At 31.4% G+C, this 18,614-nt stretch overlaps 1 protein-coding gene across 1 annotated transcript; it reads right to left on the reverse strand.

Annotated features, from left to right (window-relative positions):
* Positions 1-2,112: 2,112 nt before the first annotated feature.
* LOC129317750 (non-functional NADPH-dependent codeinone reductase 2-like) lies at positions 2,113-4,547 on the reverse strand. Its single transcript, XM_054962118.1, has 4 exons — positions 4,157-4,547; positions 3,679-3,922; positions 2,717-2,896; positions 2,113-2,601 (listed from the first exon to the last, which is right to left on the reverse strand). The coding sequence occupies exons 1-4, from the start codon at positions 4,468-4,470 to the stop codon at positions 2,416-2,418; spliced, it is 924 nt and encodes a 307-aa protein (XP_054818093.1). The 5' UTR covers positions 4,471-4,547; the 3' UTR covers positions 2,113-2,415.
* Between the last annotated feature and the right edge of the window lie 14,067 nt (positions 4,548-18,614).

The following is an 18,614-nucleotide window of genomic DNA, read 5'->3' on the forward strand; positions in this document are numbered from 1 at the left end:
TTATATGTATTGAAACTAGCTGGCTGGCAAAAAAAATTATATAGAATATTTTCATTTGCAAGAATTAAGAAAATAACTAGAAACAGAATTAATTGTTTTGAAAAAACCACTTTTAACAGGACTTTTAACATTGGTTATACTTTTAAGCCCTATTAAAAGCCCCCTTTTGTTCAAAAAATGCAATCAATGGGCAACTTTTAACTGTGAACTTAGAATTATTGTTGAAAGTTTATTTTTAACAATGGTTGAACAACAGTTGTTAAGAGTTGCATACTTTTAACATCTCCTGAAACAATAACAATTCTATAACCACTGTTGAAAGAGTTTTTTACCTAATATTAAAAGCCTATCCTGTAATAGTGAGTAGACATAGAGTTTTAGCTTCATAAGTTATAATCACTATAACTTAGTATTTATTTTCATTAATCAAAACACATTTACATCATTAGCTTACATCTTTACATCTAGGTGAATTGAGGTAAGGGAACTCGAGGACCCTTTATTCATTTTTAAGACGCTATGTCTTTAGCACGCCTAGTAGTTTATTATTCAAACACAATGATCAACTTGTCACGAACACCAAGATTATAAGATTAATGTGTATTTTTTCCTCTAAACCATTTTTTAGAGGAGCAAATATCCCCCTCCATTAATGGATCACTAATAGAGGGGGGTTTTCAATCCTCAGAAAAATGGTTTGGGGGAAAAAATAACCCACGTATTAGTACATTATCCAATACTTCTCAAAGGAAAGTATAGGAGCAAAAATGCACTTTAACCTAGAAGTAATATAAGTAACTACTTTAATTTAAGCAATGACTACTTGTTTTCTAGTAATATTTGCACAAGGAAAGTTATAATTGCTTGTTCCATTATGGTCATTGTCAGAAGAAAAATAATTATTACTTAAACTAAGTAGTCATGGATATTTACAATACTTGGACTTCAGTAAATAAAAAATTTACATAGGAAAAGTTGAAATTAGTTGTTTTATTCTAGTCATTGCCAAAAAAAAAATTAATCATTGCTTAAACTAAAGTAATTACTAATATTTTTTTATTTTAAACAATGGGTATTTTAGAAATTTCACAAACAATCATTAATATCAAAAAGGTCCCTTGGGACTTAAGAGGAATCATGAAATTTTATGAGATCTCGTTGTCTCACATATTTTAGGGGGATTAAAGTACATTTTTACTTCTATACTTTCCTTTGAGGATCATTGGGTATCCTATATTAATAAGTGGAGCATTTTTTTCTCTTAAATCATTTTCTAGAGGAATAAAAATCCTCTTTGTTTTTCCAAAAGGGCAAAAATTTCCTCATTAGTGATCCATTAACAAAGGGGAATTTTGTTCCTTTGAAAAATGATTTAAGGAAAAAAAAATTCTCACTTATTAATACAAGATGTTCAGCTCTCCTCGAAGGGAAATATAAGGGCAAAAATGCACTTTAATCTTTCATAATAAAAATTTATATATTTATAAATATCATTACATCCTTTTTTGTGGCAAAAAATAAAAGGGAGAATGACAAGTAAATCACATCAAAATAAGTGAATGATAGATGGTACCACAAAATGGGATAATTACTTCGATAAGACTTATCTTACATAATTTTTGTGAAATTACTTTTCTGACCCTAAGCAAAATAATAATAAAAAACATAGTTGTTAAAATTTAAATTAAAGTTGTTAACAACGAAGGTATAGTTGCTAATATAGGAAACTTAATTATTAGTTTACTTATGCAATAACAATTACATTTCATATATTAACAACTTCTACTTAGTGAATAACAGATTCAGTTTAAGTATTAACAACATAGTTTATTATAACTTTAATTTAATAATGCAATAACAACTACGCTTCCTATATTAACAACTTTACATTTATTATTGATCATTTTATTTTAGATTTTAACAACTAATCTTATTTTGTAGAAAATTAGAAACATAATTTTACCCCAAAAAAAAATATGACAGATAAGTCCTTAAAAACTCCAAAGTAACTATCTCATTTTGTAATACTATTTTATCATTTACCTATTTCAAGAGGATTTCTTTAACATTTTCCCAAAATTAAATAACTTCCAATTTTCATTTTGGCAGGAATAACAAAATCACACATCTTTATTTCTTCACAGAATCAACGAACAAATAGGCATACAGGTATACAGTACAGATATGCTAGAACATTTCTACCCTCACAAAATCACATCTTTATTTCAACCTTCTCATCACATAAATCGGTATAAAGACAATGTGCAACAACGGTCCATCAATTGGCTAGGCAAATAGCCACCTTATGGGAAGTAGAAGACAGAATTATGTATATATTGGGGACAAAACAACTGATGAAAAACAAAATGGCTATTATATATGATGTAGAATTTAATTATGAACGATATGTAAGGATCAGGCAACGTATTCGAACACAGGGTTCTCCTGATTCAATCTTATCTGTTTGACTTGACTTATCTTGTCCAAGTCATTTTCTGTAAGTGACCAATCAAATATCTCCAAGTTCTGTTTCATTCTCTCTTTGCTGTAACTCTTGGCAATAAAACCCACTCCTTGCTCATACAGCCATCTCAGAGCCACCTATTTATTACACAAAAGGAATTGCAATGAAAGATATTATCATTTCATCACATTGAACTACGGCAGTAAATAACTGAACCAGTATTATCATGAACAAAGTAAACACTTCAAAAACCTGTGCAACAGATTTGCCATGAGATTTAGCAATGTCAGTGAGAATTTCATTGTCCAGGATCCGATTGTTGCCCCATCTTGTACCTGGAGCTCCCAAAGGAGAATATGCTGTTATAAGTATTCCTTTTTCTTTGCAGTATTCTCTTAGCTCCATTTGTTGACATGTAGGGTTCATTTCCACCTGTATCATCATATAATAACAGAAAAATACTTTAACTTCACCTCAACGTTTCCTTTTAAAGGTCAAAAGTCAGCTTATAGTTAAATATTTAAAGGATCATTATGATATATATATATATATATTTTTTTTTTTTTGGGTAGAGAAGATCATTATCATATTTTTATTATATCTTAGTATTACCTCTGTTTTAAATTATAAGACACTCTTGCGAGATTTTTAGCATTCAAAAACATAAGCCTTTGACAAAAGTAAGATTTCATTGATGATGCTTTCCAATATTATCTTTTACATTATATTTTCTCTCTTCAAAATTCTTTCATATAATTGAGTATTAAGTGAAGGACATTTTTGAAAATTTATATTTTTTTTAAAAAAATAAAGTTACATATATATTTATATATTTATATATAATGAGCTTTATTAGTATGTATAATTTTGTTCAAAAGTGTTTCATAATTTAGAAAGGAGTGAGTATCATATTTAAATACAATTAGGCCGTCCAATTATTAAAGTGGATATGACACCACATCAAAACTTTAAGACATTAAATTTATGAATATTTTTACTTATATACCTTTTTCTCCGACTCAATTGTGATTAATGTGGAACTTCTTTTTATATCAAGTCAAGTCAATTCACACTTGATATGCTACCAATTGGAAGAATAACCATGTGCCAACAAGTACCAGTGAAGATATCAACAATGGTAAAGCAAGCACCAGAAACACGCGTAAGAAGAACGCGTAAGAAGAACACTTCAAGATTAGGATTTATAGTCTTACTTGATTCAGACAAGGATGAATAGCAGCGACTGGCAATAAACTCTCAAGTGTCCTCACAGGGAAGTTACTGACTCCAATTGATTTTGCGAGACCCAATTTTTTGCAGTCTTCCATTGCTGACCACACGCCCTTCATATCTAATGGTGCTATATTCTCTTTTGATGGGAATAAACCGTCGCTCTCAGGCTTTGCACTGAAGGGCATGTGGATCAGATACAGGTCCAGATATTCCAGTTTTAGTAACCTGCAAAACCCTCACAAGATATGAATTTTGAATTCCATGCAAGGTACTGAAAACTGAACTGGCTATTGAATCCGTGAAGACATTAATTCAATGATTAATTATCAAAACTATAGTCAGACCATGATTAGACTAGGCATAAACAAAATATTTTATTTATTAACAGATTACCGATTCAATCAGGTGGGTTGACCCAAATTTTTTTTCCCTTAAAAAAAAAAAACAGTTGAAGCTCACCAGAGAGATTTTTGGAGAGCAGGAACGACACGATCTGGATGAGCATCAATGAACCAAAGCTTCGAAGTGATGAAGAGTTCGTCCCTGGACCCGACAAGCCCAAGTTTGAGAGCTTCTTCTATGGCTTCCCCTAGTGGCTGCTCGGTCCCATAAAGTGAAGCAGTATCAAAGTGTCTGTACCCGGCTTTGATAGCCTCCAGGACTGCCATCTTGGTGACCTCGCCGGGAATTTGAAACGCGCCGGTGCCTAGGCCGATCACCGGCATACTGTTGCCGTCTGGGAGAACCACTCTTGGGGTGTTGTTGTCGGACATGTTGTACTGTGACTTCTCAAGGTAGCCAAGGATTTGGATTGATGTTCAAGCTTGAGAAATTGTTTCACTAAAGACTGCTTATATAGGATTGCCTATTGAGTGGCATTGACTTGAGCAATGATCGTGAATCATGTATTTCATTTTAATTTATATAAGATGCCTCTGAAAAATAAAATCTTGTTCGAATTAGGAGTTATCTAATATAATCAAAATATCAAATGACGTTTCATTTTTACCTCTATATTTTTAGTAGTTTTCTTGTAATTTGAGCCCAAACATTATGATATTTTTGAACCAATAAAACAATTTAGGGAAAATATAATTGTTAGTCCATATAATTTTAGCATGTTTTGATATTAACCTATATAATTTTTTTTCCATTGTTACTGGTCTTTTAAGTTTTACCCTTCCACAATGTTAATTCCTATATTTTTAAATATATAATTATAAAAATTTAACAGTGGCTACTGTGTACATAAACGTCATTGTTTCTTGTGTTGATTTGTTAAAATAACGATGATTTGTTTAAATACATGAATAGAAGGCAAAAAGAAACAAGAAGGACATTAAATAAGAATCTTTAAATGCATGATCAGAGAAGCTTCAAAAGAAAGAAGATGCGATAGATATAGGATAGAAAGGCATAAAAGTTAGTAACTGTTTTGCTCATATAATATCCAACCCATCATAATTTTATCAATTCAATAACAAAATTAATAGAATTATGTACATATTAGCATATTTAAATTTTCCAGTGACAATCAAAACTATTAATGTTGTGGACATATAAAATTTAATATAATACTAGAAGCAACGAAAAAAGCATCGAAACTAAATCAAAACATGCTAAAAGTATATATATGCAGGGGAACCAACCATTATATCTTCCCAATAATTTAATAATTTTTGTAAATCTATATGAAAAATATTAAAAACATCTTTTAATTTATTAGGACCGAATGGATTGAATAAATTAAACTAAAGTTTGATGAGGAAGAGAAGCAACCTTATTTTACTGGCTCTGGCTCATTAATTGAATAATGGAATAAATGCATTACACGGCAACATGTCGAACCATACAAGTGTTTGGTCAAAAGTCAAACTTCATAAACAAATGCAGAGATATATAAACATAGCTCCTTATTAATTAAACATATCTTTAACCATTGACTTCTGTAGAAGAAAGCTACAGAAAATTTACCTCTTTCTTTTTAAAAAAAATATTTACATTCTAAATGGATTTAATTCTTATTCGGGCTATCGATTCTTGCTTGCATGATCTGCAAAGACGATTCAGTTAAGTATTGTATTCTGAAATTTATAGTCCAGCTGAGTATATACTGCACCATGTCTGCAATAAGAATCCTTCAATTTATGTCCATTCTTCTCCTTACTATATTTCTTTTCCTGTGTTATTAAGCATTACTGAAGCTGAAGCTAGTACTTGTGTCGGGGTCCTCAACCGATGAAGAATATACAATGTCTGGTTAAAATCCAAAACACAGTTTGGGTGGCCTAAACAGAGGGTTTGGTTCCAAAAAAAAAAAAAACCTGAAATTACACCTTTAATCTTGTTTAGGAAAAAAATGATGGAAAATGACTTGTGGCTCCCAACTATGTGATTAGGAAAAAAATTAAAGCTGAATTTTTTTGTTGTTAGCTCTTGGCTTTTGTGCTTATTTGTGAAAACATAAATCCCGTTAAAAAAAGCCAATCAGATACAAACAAAAAAATGACAATAAAATCCTATCAAAATATATAAATGACAATCAGGTCCCTCAAAATATTATAATTCCTCTAAAGTCCTTATGTATCTTTTTGACATTAATGATTTTAGATTAAATGACTAAATTACCCCCTTTTTAAAATACAAAATAACAGGTTCATATGGAAAATTATGATTTTCTTATTCAATTCGATTCACAAAATAAAAATTGTAATTGATTATTTTTAAAACTTGGACTTTAATGATAATAGAAATTTCACGTGAAAAGTTGTGATTTTTTGTTCAATTTTTATGATTGACATAATTAAAGTTGTAATTGTTTAAATAAAAGTTGTAATTGGGACTAGTTATTTTCAGAACTTATTTACCAATCATAAAAGAAATTAGACATGGAAAGTTATGATTTCTTATTCAATTTTTGAAATTCACAAAATAAAAGTTATGATTTCTTATTCAATTTTTGAAATTCACAAAATAAAAGTTATGATTAGGAAAATAAAGTCAGACCCTTATATTTATTAAGGGACAATTTGGTTATTTAACTTAAAATCATTATGTTAGAAAGCTAGTCAGAGACTTTAGAGAAATTATGACATTCTAAGAGACTTGATTGTTATTTATATATTTTGGTGAGATTTTATTATTATTTTTTGAATATAAATCACGTTAAATTGATTTTTAATAGGTAGGGATATCGAGTTTGGTATTTCTTTTTTTAGTTGACCATATTGCTCAAATGAGCGGGTCTGATTTTATTAGAAAATATCTAGTCTCTAGTAACGAAGTGAACCAGTAAACACCCCCCTCTCTTTTTTTCTCTCACTTCCAAATCACTCTAGGCTTTGTTGTTGACTGGTTAAGTCAATTTTTTAGTATGGTTAACATTCATAAGAGGGAACTGATTTAATCTGTTTGGCAACAAAAGAAGCTGATCGAGAAGAGCATATTGCGCATTGACCTTTTGGAGGCAAAAGCCAGTTGCTTATGGAAAAACAATACCTAGGTTAATCTTCTAAAATTTAGTTCTATTCATTTTCAGCATTCTTAATTTTTTTCCTAATAAATTAACACATTTTTCAATATTGTAACGAAATATTGATGATTCCCTCTTTTGTGTTATAATTGAGGTATTTTTGGTTATATTTTGGGAGTCATCAATATAAAAGAGAAGCATTTTCATGTTTTTATAAAGAGAATTTAACCAAGTCATTAAATGGATTTAATGTAATATTTTCAAGGAAATTGTTTAGAATTGTTGAAATTGAAATAGGCAAAATATTCCACTCATGAATATTGATTTTTTATAGGTGGGAATGAAAAGCTTAAGCAAGGAAGAGAAGGAACTAGAGATCAAATTTTGAAAGATTCTCTTATGCCAAGAAACAGCAATTTAGGTGCCACAAAACCACTTGTAATATACATAGAACTGCACTCTGGTGCAGTGGCACCATAGGAGTGCCATGGCACCTATTAAAAACCCAAAATGCTGAGTTTCATTTTCTAAGTAAAAAATCATTTTAGTTCAATTTTTTGGGAGAGAACAGCCATCTTTCACCATGTAAACTTACAGGCTAGGAGAGCTAAAGGGAGAATCTAAAAGTTTGAGATCGAGAAAAAGTGAAGCAAATCTTCAACTCTATTTCATTTATCAACATTTTCTCTTCTTCTTTTTTCTTTATATTGATGGATTTGAACTTTACTTGTGCTGTCATGTTATTTTTATCCAGGTATTTGTAGCTAAATTTCTTTGTTCTAGAGGATTATAAAATTATTTGTATAAATAACTTTTGATTTACTATTTTTTTGTTGAGAAATTAAAGGATATGTTGTTTACTTGTTCTTGTGCTATTTTGTTTTTATTTAGTGTTTGGCCATCACTAAGTGAGATTTGGGCATTGGAGTTAAACTTTGGAAGTGAAAACTCATATTGAACCTTGGAAACTAGTCGCCTGAGATTAGTTAACTTAGCTAATTTTGCCATTAGAACAGGAATATATTTAATGGACCTAGGTAATCCTCATAAGTTTGGGTCTCTAATGCAGTTAGCTAATTAAGGTGTGATGTGCACAAAATTTTAAAACACACCAGGAATCAAGATCTCACAATGAACTAAATATAAGGAATTGGCACAAACGGAAGTTGTTTTCATCTCAATTAATTTATCCCAACAAAAGTGAAATTTTTGTTAAATTTAAAAATATGAATAAAATAAAATAAGATAAAAGAATGAATCCGAGATATGATTAACAATTACAGAGTTCCCTAGGAATTCTAATTCCCTTTTTATACTTTGCAATTCAAATTATTCCAGTTATCATGTTTTAATTTACCTTTAAAATCAAAGATCAAAATTGGATTATGTATCGTCAATTACAAAACCAATTATCTAAGTCTCTAACTATACTCTAATGTCTCAAGCAAGTCCTGATCCAATTATGCACAAACCTTAAAAGATTACTTATGGTTCTTGAGCATATGTCTATCTCAAATGCAAATTAGATTAAATCCAATCCTAGGTTGCTTAATATACGATCTCTTTGAGATTTTTTTTTGTCAAAGGAAAAAGTCAAGATCCAAATACACACTAAAGTTGGCCACTAAAGTTGGCCACAAATAGTATGGGAACAAAAATAAGTCTTATTAAGCATTAAAGCGTTCATCAAAAGTGCCAAAAAGAAATCTATCTACAAAAAATTAAAAGTTTATACAATCCCTAAGTATAAAAGAAAAATAGCCACTCATGGCTCCAAATACGCAAAAGAATTCAAAAACAACACAAAGAATCAAAGACATGAAGTAGAAGAAGAAGAGAATCCAGAAAAGTCCCCTGAGGATATTCCATGATGACTCTTCAATCTTCAATCTAGCCTCCAAACCCTTGATTGATGTTCCAAAAGTGTCTTCTCAGTTTCATGTCTAAACTTTGATGCTCTTAAAAGTTTGATGGGGCCTTATTTATAACTTTTTGGCACCCTTTTGGCCTCTAATTACTGTTTTATCTCACGTGATTTTATAAAATATTGATTAATTTTGCATTTGGATTTTAAATAAAATTTTGCCAATTGTTTTTCTCCATGTCTGTGCGCAGTCGTACACTTTAGTCTCGTATCCACGCGTGATCGAACGGCGAGTAAGCAATCTTCACGAGTGGTCAAGTGTCGAGTCTCAAGATTTCATGCATTCTTCACACATGGACGAGATTCAAGGCAAGGATTCCTGCATGCTTAGTTACGTTCGGCCATGGAAGAGTCTTCTTCGTCACTTGTTTGCCAGCGAACAACTTTCGTTGGGCTTTGATCTGGTACTTTTTGGCTTTTTATATGTTATTTTTGCTCCTTTTGCCTGAAAATGCCGAAATCTTACTAAGTAAGGTATTTTATCCAAATTTCTATCAATTTACACATTAATTAGTAAATGAAAAAGTAGAAAATATATATTAATTTATGTAAAATACCAACTTATCTCGTCAATAATTTGTTTTTAATTTGGTTAATTAGGATCTTTAGTAATTGAAAGATACTCTTGATCATTTTAGACTCTTGGATTATTAAAGCAAATAAGGAATTAGAACTCTAGAATATGAATTTTGATTTGTATTTAGATTTGAAGTGAATTTAAATCAAATCCATTGTTTGGGTAATTAAAAATGTGTGGATTTGAATTCGAAACAAATCCAAATTCAAATCCTACCTCAATCTCTTTGTAATTTTAAATTCTTTCTAAACCTTATTATTTTAAATTTCAATAAAAGCTTCACTCTTCCTTCACATTCATTCATCGACTTTACTACCTTCTAATCCTACCTCAATCTCTTTATAATTTTAAATCCTTTCTAAACCCCTATTATTTTAAATTTCAATAGAAGCTTCTCTCTTCCTTCACATTCATTCATCAACTTTACTACCTTATTGTTTTAAATTTCAATAGAAGCTTCTCTCTTCCTTCACATTCATTCATCAACTTTACTACATTCTAATCCTACCTCAATCTCTTTTTAATTTTAAATCCTTTCTAAACCCCTATTATTTTAAATTTCAATAGAAGCTTCTCTCTTCCTTGACATTTATTCATCGACTTTACTACCTTCTTAAGACTAAATTGCTAACGTTGATAGGGATCAAACCACAGTGATGATCGGGATCGAAATGCCAGTGCCAGTAGAGACTGGACTGCCACAATTGATCGAGACCTAACAACTGACATTGACAAGGATCAAATTGTCGGTGCTAATCAGGATTAAACAATCGACTTTTACCTAGAATGCATGCATGCCACTAACCAGGACTGCCAGCGCTGACTAGGACCATATCACCGGTGCCAACCATGACCACATGGTCGGCTATCATCGAGACGAATGGCCTGCTTAGACCAAGATTGAACGAGTAGCTTTGACCAAGAGTAGACAATCGGCTTTAATAGGGTACGAACAACTGAGGCAAACTGGGATCAAATGTCAAGCTTTGACAAGGACTAGACGGTATAGGCGAACCATAATCAGACAGCCAATGCCAACTAGGACCAAACCATCGGTGTTGATAAGGAAGTCCGTCGTCCAATCCCAATCGTCACTGTTGGTTTAATCCTAATGGAAGTCAGCCGTCGATCTGTTTTGATGGAAGTTGGCAGTCCAATCCTGCTAAGTCGACCATCCTATCTTAATAGAAGTTGACCATCTAGTCCCGATTGTAACATCCTGAATTTCAATCCGAGGAACTAGTTGCTAATTAGGGTAAATTAGTAATTAGTTGGTTAATTATGGTTTGGATGTCCAGTTGATGTTTTGTATTGTTTGGATGTGATGTTGATAGGATTGAAGGGTAGAATGAAATTCAAAGCATAACACGCGAGCACAAGTGAGATTAACCTCATTGTGCCATGCGTTGTGGCAGAAGCAGCGTGTACCGCAGCGCATTGTGCAAGAATCACTTAAAGCTAACATAAATAGCTCATAAAATCAGAAGAGGAACTATTGGAAAACATGTTTTGGGAGGAAGAGAAGTTCTCATCTACTAAGGCAAGCAATATCCAGAGCTTGAGATTTTGCTTTGATTAGTGACTTACTGGGTAAGTATCGCGCAACTATAAACTTCATTTCTACCCCATTTTCATTGAGTTTCATCAGTTGAGAAATCAAATCATGAAGTTTTAAGGTGTTAGAATATAAAAGAAAGATTTAAAATGGACTATTGAATATGAAACTAAGGTTTTGTGACTAGTGTGAAGTTGAATGGTTAAGTTTTGAGGATTTAAGCTAAAAATAGCTTAAAAATTAGGTTGAATGGTGAAAATTGGTTGAATAAAAGAGTTAGGAGGTTGTTATGATCATTTGAACAGCCTATCGGACCAATGACTATAGATAATGGACTTGTAAATTCAAAAGGCATTGATTGGACCATTGTGTATGTTAAGGGATTCGATTTAGCCGAATCAATACTTGTGTGAAATGTTGATAATTGATTGAGAGACACTGTATTATATAGATTGAGCACCTGTGACATTTCTTGTGGGAATATACACACTTAGGAATCCACAGTAATTGATAACCCTTAGTAGCAAGGGTTAAAGGTAACTAGAGTAAACCTTTTACTTGTTTTTTATGAAATTATTTGCAAGTATTTTTATATAATTATATGCATTGTGTTGTGGACTGATAGAATAGTAACATTGTGAAAGAATATGCATGTGGGTGTATGAATATTGATTAAAATAAATTTGAGATGACATGTGTATTGACATGTATCACATTCGCGAGTATACTTTGGATTATGGTAGGGGGACGTAGCCTTACCGTGAGGAGGTCTAGGAAGTCTTAATGATCCAGAGTATAGAGCTTGACTTCGCCAGGACAAACCTAGAAAAATCCTGATGATCTAGAGCATAGAGCTTGACTTCGCCACGATGGACCTAGGATATGGAATGATTCACAAGGTTACTCTAGACTAGGGTAAGGGGTCGTGGTCCTACTCTATATAAGGCTAGAAGTCCTAATAATCCAAAGCGTAAAGTTTAACTCTACTATGACGAACCTAAGAGACTACCCATACATAAAGAGGATTACCTGGTCTAAGCAGTGGTATGATGGGCCTTGTTCCATATGACTAAAAGTCCTGGTCCAAGCATAGAGATTACTCCACTAGGTGAAATCAAGAATGCATGAGCATGAGCATAATAAGATTGATGAGAATGAGTTCTTGTATATGCATATGATATTGTTTTGATTGAAACACATGCTACTTTATCTCTTGTTTATGATTTTGCTTACTAACCAGTAATTGGGGTTACCTCTAAGTTACTAGGATGTATGTCTCACTCCGTTACTTTTGAACATAGGTGAAGAGAGCATGAGAAGGCTAGGAAAGGAAGTGAGGAAAGAGTAGCTTTACCTTTGAGTGAAATGAATGTATAATATATTGTTAAAGTTTGAGTCGCCAACTAGAATGCATAAGTAAATGTATATGTGAATTGTGTTGTGAAAACTTGCTTGTATATATATATATATATATGATATTGCATATCATCAAGGGTGCTCCAATAGTAGGTACATGGGTAGGTCTAGATGCTAATCAAGCAAGTTTATGTCATTATGTAATGTGTTCCACTTGTATATATATGTTTTGAATGTGAAATTGATTGTGAATTGTGTATATATGTGAGAACTTGACACAAATAGTGAGGCAGAGTCCCATTTGGAAGAGTCAAGTATAATTGTGATTCCCGACTATATGGTGAGATGAAGCTACATATGTAAGAGTCATAGGGTTGAAAGGGGAACAAGTCTATTTATATATGCATTATATATGTTGTGCCTCATATAAGTCCATAAGTGTATAATGTGGCATTGAGAGGTTAATTGGAGGAAATGATGTGATATATGTGATATGAAATGTCAATCAAGTATATGTGGTCTTTTTAGACTTGGTTTAAAGCCTGAAGTAGTCTAATAGGATAAAGAATGAGAATTGAGCACTAGGGTACAAATTTTGAAAGAAAAAGTGACTTTTTACACCCGAATGTCTAATTTTACATCTGATCGTCAAATCGAGTCCAAACTTATTCCATTAACTAGTATACATTGTAAACTTCTTATGGATACTTGAATCACTCCAATCAAACATTGGATATAAAAATGGCGCGTGGCAGAAATTTATCTTCTAAGTTGTCATATGATAGCAAAAATTGCTGTCATGTGCACCACAGAGTATGGTGTGCCACGTCAGGATACATGGCACAAACAGAAATAGAGCATGTTGCTCTGTACTACATGCTGCGGTGCATATGGTACAAGCTACAGCACATGACCCTTTTTCAAGGTAGGAATGTTGTGTTTTGTTGAGTTGTATGTCTGCATATGCGCTTCCACTAGCCCTTTTTATTTGAACATATATTTTAAGAAGTCAAGATCTTGCGATTTGAAAATAAATAAAGGGCTATTACTCTAATATTGATTTGTGATTGTATTGCTGATTGTGTGATTGGGAATGGTAAAGTCTGAATTGAGTTGGGACTTTACACTGATCATTGCCGGTGGTGCAATCCTGGTAGAAGTCAGCTGTCTGATCCCCATCATTGCCATCGGTCAAGTTTCGATAGAAATCAGCCATCTGGTCCCCATCATTATCGTCAGTTTGGTCCTAGTGAAAGTTGGCTATCTGGTCCTAATCGTCGTCAATTGTGCAATCCTAGTGGAAGTCAGCTGTCACTGTCAGTCTTATCCAAGTGGAAGTCAACCGTCCGATCTTGGTTGTCATCATTTGTCCAGTTCTGATGGAAGTCGACCGTTTGGTCCCGATTGACACCATTTGTCTGGTCCCAATGGAAGTTGGTCAATCAGTCCCAATCATTGTTGAGTTGCGATGCCGATGGAACTTGGCCCAGTAGAAGTTGGGGCCCTATTCGGGTTATCACCAATGATCTAATCTCAGTGGAAGTCGTCCATCCAGTCTAGGTCAATGCCGACGATTTGGTGTTTGTGGAAGTTAGTCGTCTGGTTTAGATTGTTGCTTGCACTCTGGTCCCTATTAGAGTGGGCGATTCGGTCCTAATAGAAGTCTACTATCTGGTCCTAGTTGGTGCTAGCAGTGCAGTCCTCAGTGATCCAGTCCAGGCCAATAGTGGTGGCGTGGTTCTGTCAGCTTCGGGATGTGGTCCAATTATCATTCGCAGTCAATTAAGCCTTTATGGATTTAGGTCAAATTACGAAAGAGATTAAGTTAGGATTTGAAATTACAAAGAAATTGAGGTAGTACTTAAATTTAGATTTTAATCAAATTTAAATCCATACATTTTTCATTACCCAAACAATGGATTTGGATCAAATCCAAATTTAAATCCATACATATCCAAACATATCATAATTTTAAATATGAGATTTCAAATATAAGATTTTAAATTCAAATTTTTAACCTAAATCCACATATCCAAATGCATCCTAAGTTCATTTGTGGATTGAAATTTTAATGGCAATCTTTGAAATTTTATTTTGATTTGTTCCAAACCCACTGTCAAATTTACGTGCATGCTTAACTTGAATAAAATTGGTTTATTGAATCTTGGTATTAATTTGCAAAAGCTCCTTGTGGGATGACCTTGACTCGCCATTGTACTGCATTTTTTTTTTTAAATAAAAAGAGCAAAACAAATCAAAAAGAGATTACAACAGATAATAGCTACCTAATGGGACACTTTCATCATTAACCACCTCTTGGCTAAGAGGAGGTGGATGATTAAAGAAACAAAAATTGATTTCTAATCTACGAGAGAGTCTAGCCAAATAGTCTGCATATAAATTAGACTCTCTCTGTACGTGAGTAATTGACAATGTCCAATTTTTATGGTATAAACACCGAACATCCTCAATAATATCTTTAAATGGATGCAACTCGTTACATCTCTTGGTAATCAGCCAAATAGCTTCCACACAGTCACAATGTATATCTACCATGCGCAAACCTTTGTCCCAACACCACTAGAGCCCCATGTTGATAGCGAAGAGTTCCGCAATTGCAGGCGGCACATTGATCAATTTATTATTGAATCCACTTATCCATGAAGTATTCGGATCCCGTTGTACTGCATTTAGACCTGTGCACTTGCAGGTGCTAATTAATTTTAGGCGCATCAAATATATAATTTTCTAATATTGCTTGTGTATGCATACATTCCTTTTAATTTGATAATAGGTCATTCTGAGAAGGTTTTCGGTATCAGGAATAGGTGTGTTTCATAGTAAAGTTCGATCTGCAATCAAGAAGAGCATGAGCCGAACTTAGAAATGGTTGACTTGTGGAACGTGACGATGAGAATATTTGTCAAATTAAGCAAACAATGATCCTATGACTATGTAATATGGTTAATGTCACTGTAAAGAGCTCGTATTTAATGTTATTGAGATAGTTACTCAAATTTCTATGATTCATTGAGATTTTTTTTTTGGAGCAAAGAGATTATTTTTATTTTTATTTATTATCTTGACTTAATAAAATATATTATATCTCCATCATTTTTGTACGTGAGATTTTAGAAAATATTATTTATTAGTCAAGACTTAATTTAAAATTTTTTAGTTTTTAGAAGCTTAATATATACTCTCTCCGTTAAAAAATATAAGATATTTTTAATTGAATCTCATCCTCAATAAAGTAGTTACTTATTTTCAAACTAATCTCATCTTTTCATATTTACCTCCTATTTAATAAGATGTCTTACCTTAAAATAGATATAAAGTAATTTATTTAATAAGAATACTTTTGACAAAAAAAAATACAATGATTACATATTGAAAAACTAAAAATATTTTATATTTTTGAATATCTATCCCTTCAAAAAAAATTTATATTTTTTAAATTTATATCCTCTCCACTGTCATAGAAAAGAGATAACTATTATTGTAAATTTATTTTTTACACTAAAATTTCTCACTCGTTGTTGCCCGTGGTTTTTAATCCTTTATATTAGGAATTTTCTCACCTTAAATTTTGAGTGTCATCTTCTTTTGTTTTTTTCCTTTTCTACTTTTCTGTAATTTTTAATTATTTAATTATTTTTTTATACTTCCCAACAAATATATTAAGAAATGACGGACATTATTTTCAATTTTCTTTGATACTCTTCTGTCTTTCAAATTGAAACCCTTCTTTTTCTTCTGTTAAATTTTCAATGATGCTGTGACCTTTGATTAGGAAAGGAAAAAAGTTAGGTCAAAATTAAATTTTGGCCAAATAAGCTTAAATTTATATGATAAGTCAAAGGTTTAAGCTTAACTTAAAATTTATAAAAGGTTTTTTTTTTAAAGCTTAAATCTAAATCTACCTAAAGCCTAGCTTAATTCAAAAATCTATTTAAAAACCTACTTAAAAATAATTTTTTTTAAATAGACTTATATGTTAGGTTTAAACGTTTCAAACATGTTTTTGAATTATTAATGTCTATATTTATATAGTAAGATTTATCAATTTCAATATATAATAATTAAAATGATTTACTAACTACTTTATTGTACAATAAAGTAATAACATTAAAATTAATATATAAATCCAATAAGATTTAAAATATAATTAGAAATAAAAAATATATTAATCAAAAATTAAATGGTAAAAATGTACATATAATATATTACATAATACACACATGAGGTCCTGTTAAACTTAAATGTTAAGCCTTATCAAAATAAATTTGATCCATTTAATTAAATAAGCTTTATCAAAAGCTTGGATCTGATTTGTATTTATTTAATAAATAAATTAGTCTGTTTTGCTTAAAAAAAATATGAAAAGAAAACTAGCCTGGGCCTGAAGTAATTTAGACTGTGGGGGCTAAGTGCATTTTCATTCCATAACATTGTTATAATTGATTATGAAGTTCGTTTAAGCCGCCGACTCGGAAGGTTTGATTCGGAAATGGCCAAACAAATTTCAACAATAAAATATTTAAAATAACTCAAAACCTATCCATATCTGTAATTGAAATAAATGTCAGTAATAATTTATTATCATGCGTGATTACTTTCTGACAACAAAATAATAATTGCTCCCTGACATTTGGTTTTCGGCCAGAAACAAAATTATATTATATCAACAAAAATACAACGGGACCACATGAAAAAAATTTAAAAGGCCAAAGCCCAAAACATACAAAGCCCTAGACATCGTCACCATCAGAAACCCTAACCCAAAACGAAGCAGGAAGCCAGCCGCACCGCTGTGACCGAAAAAGGCATACAAACTCTGGTAAACAAGTGGGAATATTTCAAATTTGATAACTCCATATATATATATATATATATATAGTTAAATAAAAATAAATTAACCTTTAAATCAGTTTAATTTTTTTTAAATTTAGTCCTTACATTGCATTTTGCTCTTTTATTTTTTAAATTTTATGAGTATGCGTGCTTTTTTTAACTAAATAATTACATTTATTTTTATTAATTTGCATGGATTCCATCAATGTTTCATTTTCCATGTAAGTATATTTTAACATTGTTACCTTTTATTTAAATAATAAGAATGAAATTGATAATTAATACAAATTTAAGAAATCAAATCAATAAAAAATAAACTTTAAATGATCAAATTGATAATTGAGGCAAACTTTAACGGACAAAAATTTGGTCAAGTAAGAAATAATAAAAATAATTAATGATATTGGATCAAGCAAGAAAACACACCCATGTAATGCAAGCCGATTTCAGGAATATTGGAAGAGTGGAGTACGAGACTATTTGTAGAGGAAGAAACCTTCCAATTAGAGAAGCTCATTTCAGGAATATATGCTCAAGAAGATAAACTCAACCATGGTTCAGAAAATCAGAGAACTCGCTAGATCGGATTCGCTAGTTAAAAAAAAAAAAGAAAATCACTAAATCAGATCTCCTCTTTGATCTAAAATAAGGGGTAAATTAGTGATAAATAAAACGAATAAAAAGAACTGGGAAAATAAATATCTCGAGAATGTGGTTGCCTCCTCGTGACCTTTCAATCACATTATCAAGGGATATGACCCTGCAGTTTTATTTATAAATCCAAAAAAAAAAAAAAATCTCGAGAATGCGGGTGCCTCCTCGTGACCTTTCAATCACATTAGAGATAAGACCCTTCAGTTTTATTTATAAATCCAAAAAAATAAATAAATAAATATCTTGAGAATGTGGCTGCCTCCTTGTGACCTGTCAATCACATTAAAAATAAGGCCCTTCAGTTTTATTTATAAATTCAAAAAACAAAATCTTATTTATAAGTTATGTTTTTAATTTTTCTACCATATGATGATAAGAAAAAATTTTTGATTAAAAATGTACATCTAATGTTTTGTTTTTAAAAAATTTATTTAATCTTATTTATAAATTATTGTGTGACTTTGTAGATAATATTTAAAAAATATTTTTAAAATTAAAAAAAATTAATATGATATTTTTTTAAAT

Source organism: Prosopis cineraria, unplaced genomic scaffold (genome assembly GCF_029017545.1).
Source record: "Prosopis cineraria cultivar Desert tree isolate PC_DT_omini unplaced genomic scaffold, ASM2901754v1 PC8, whole genome shotgun sequence".
NCBI classification, from domain to species: domain Eukaryota; kingdom Viridiplantae; phylum Streptophyta; class Magnoliopsida; order Fabales; family Fabaceae; genus Prosopis; species Prosopis cineraria.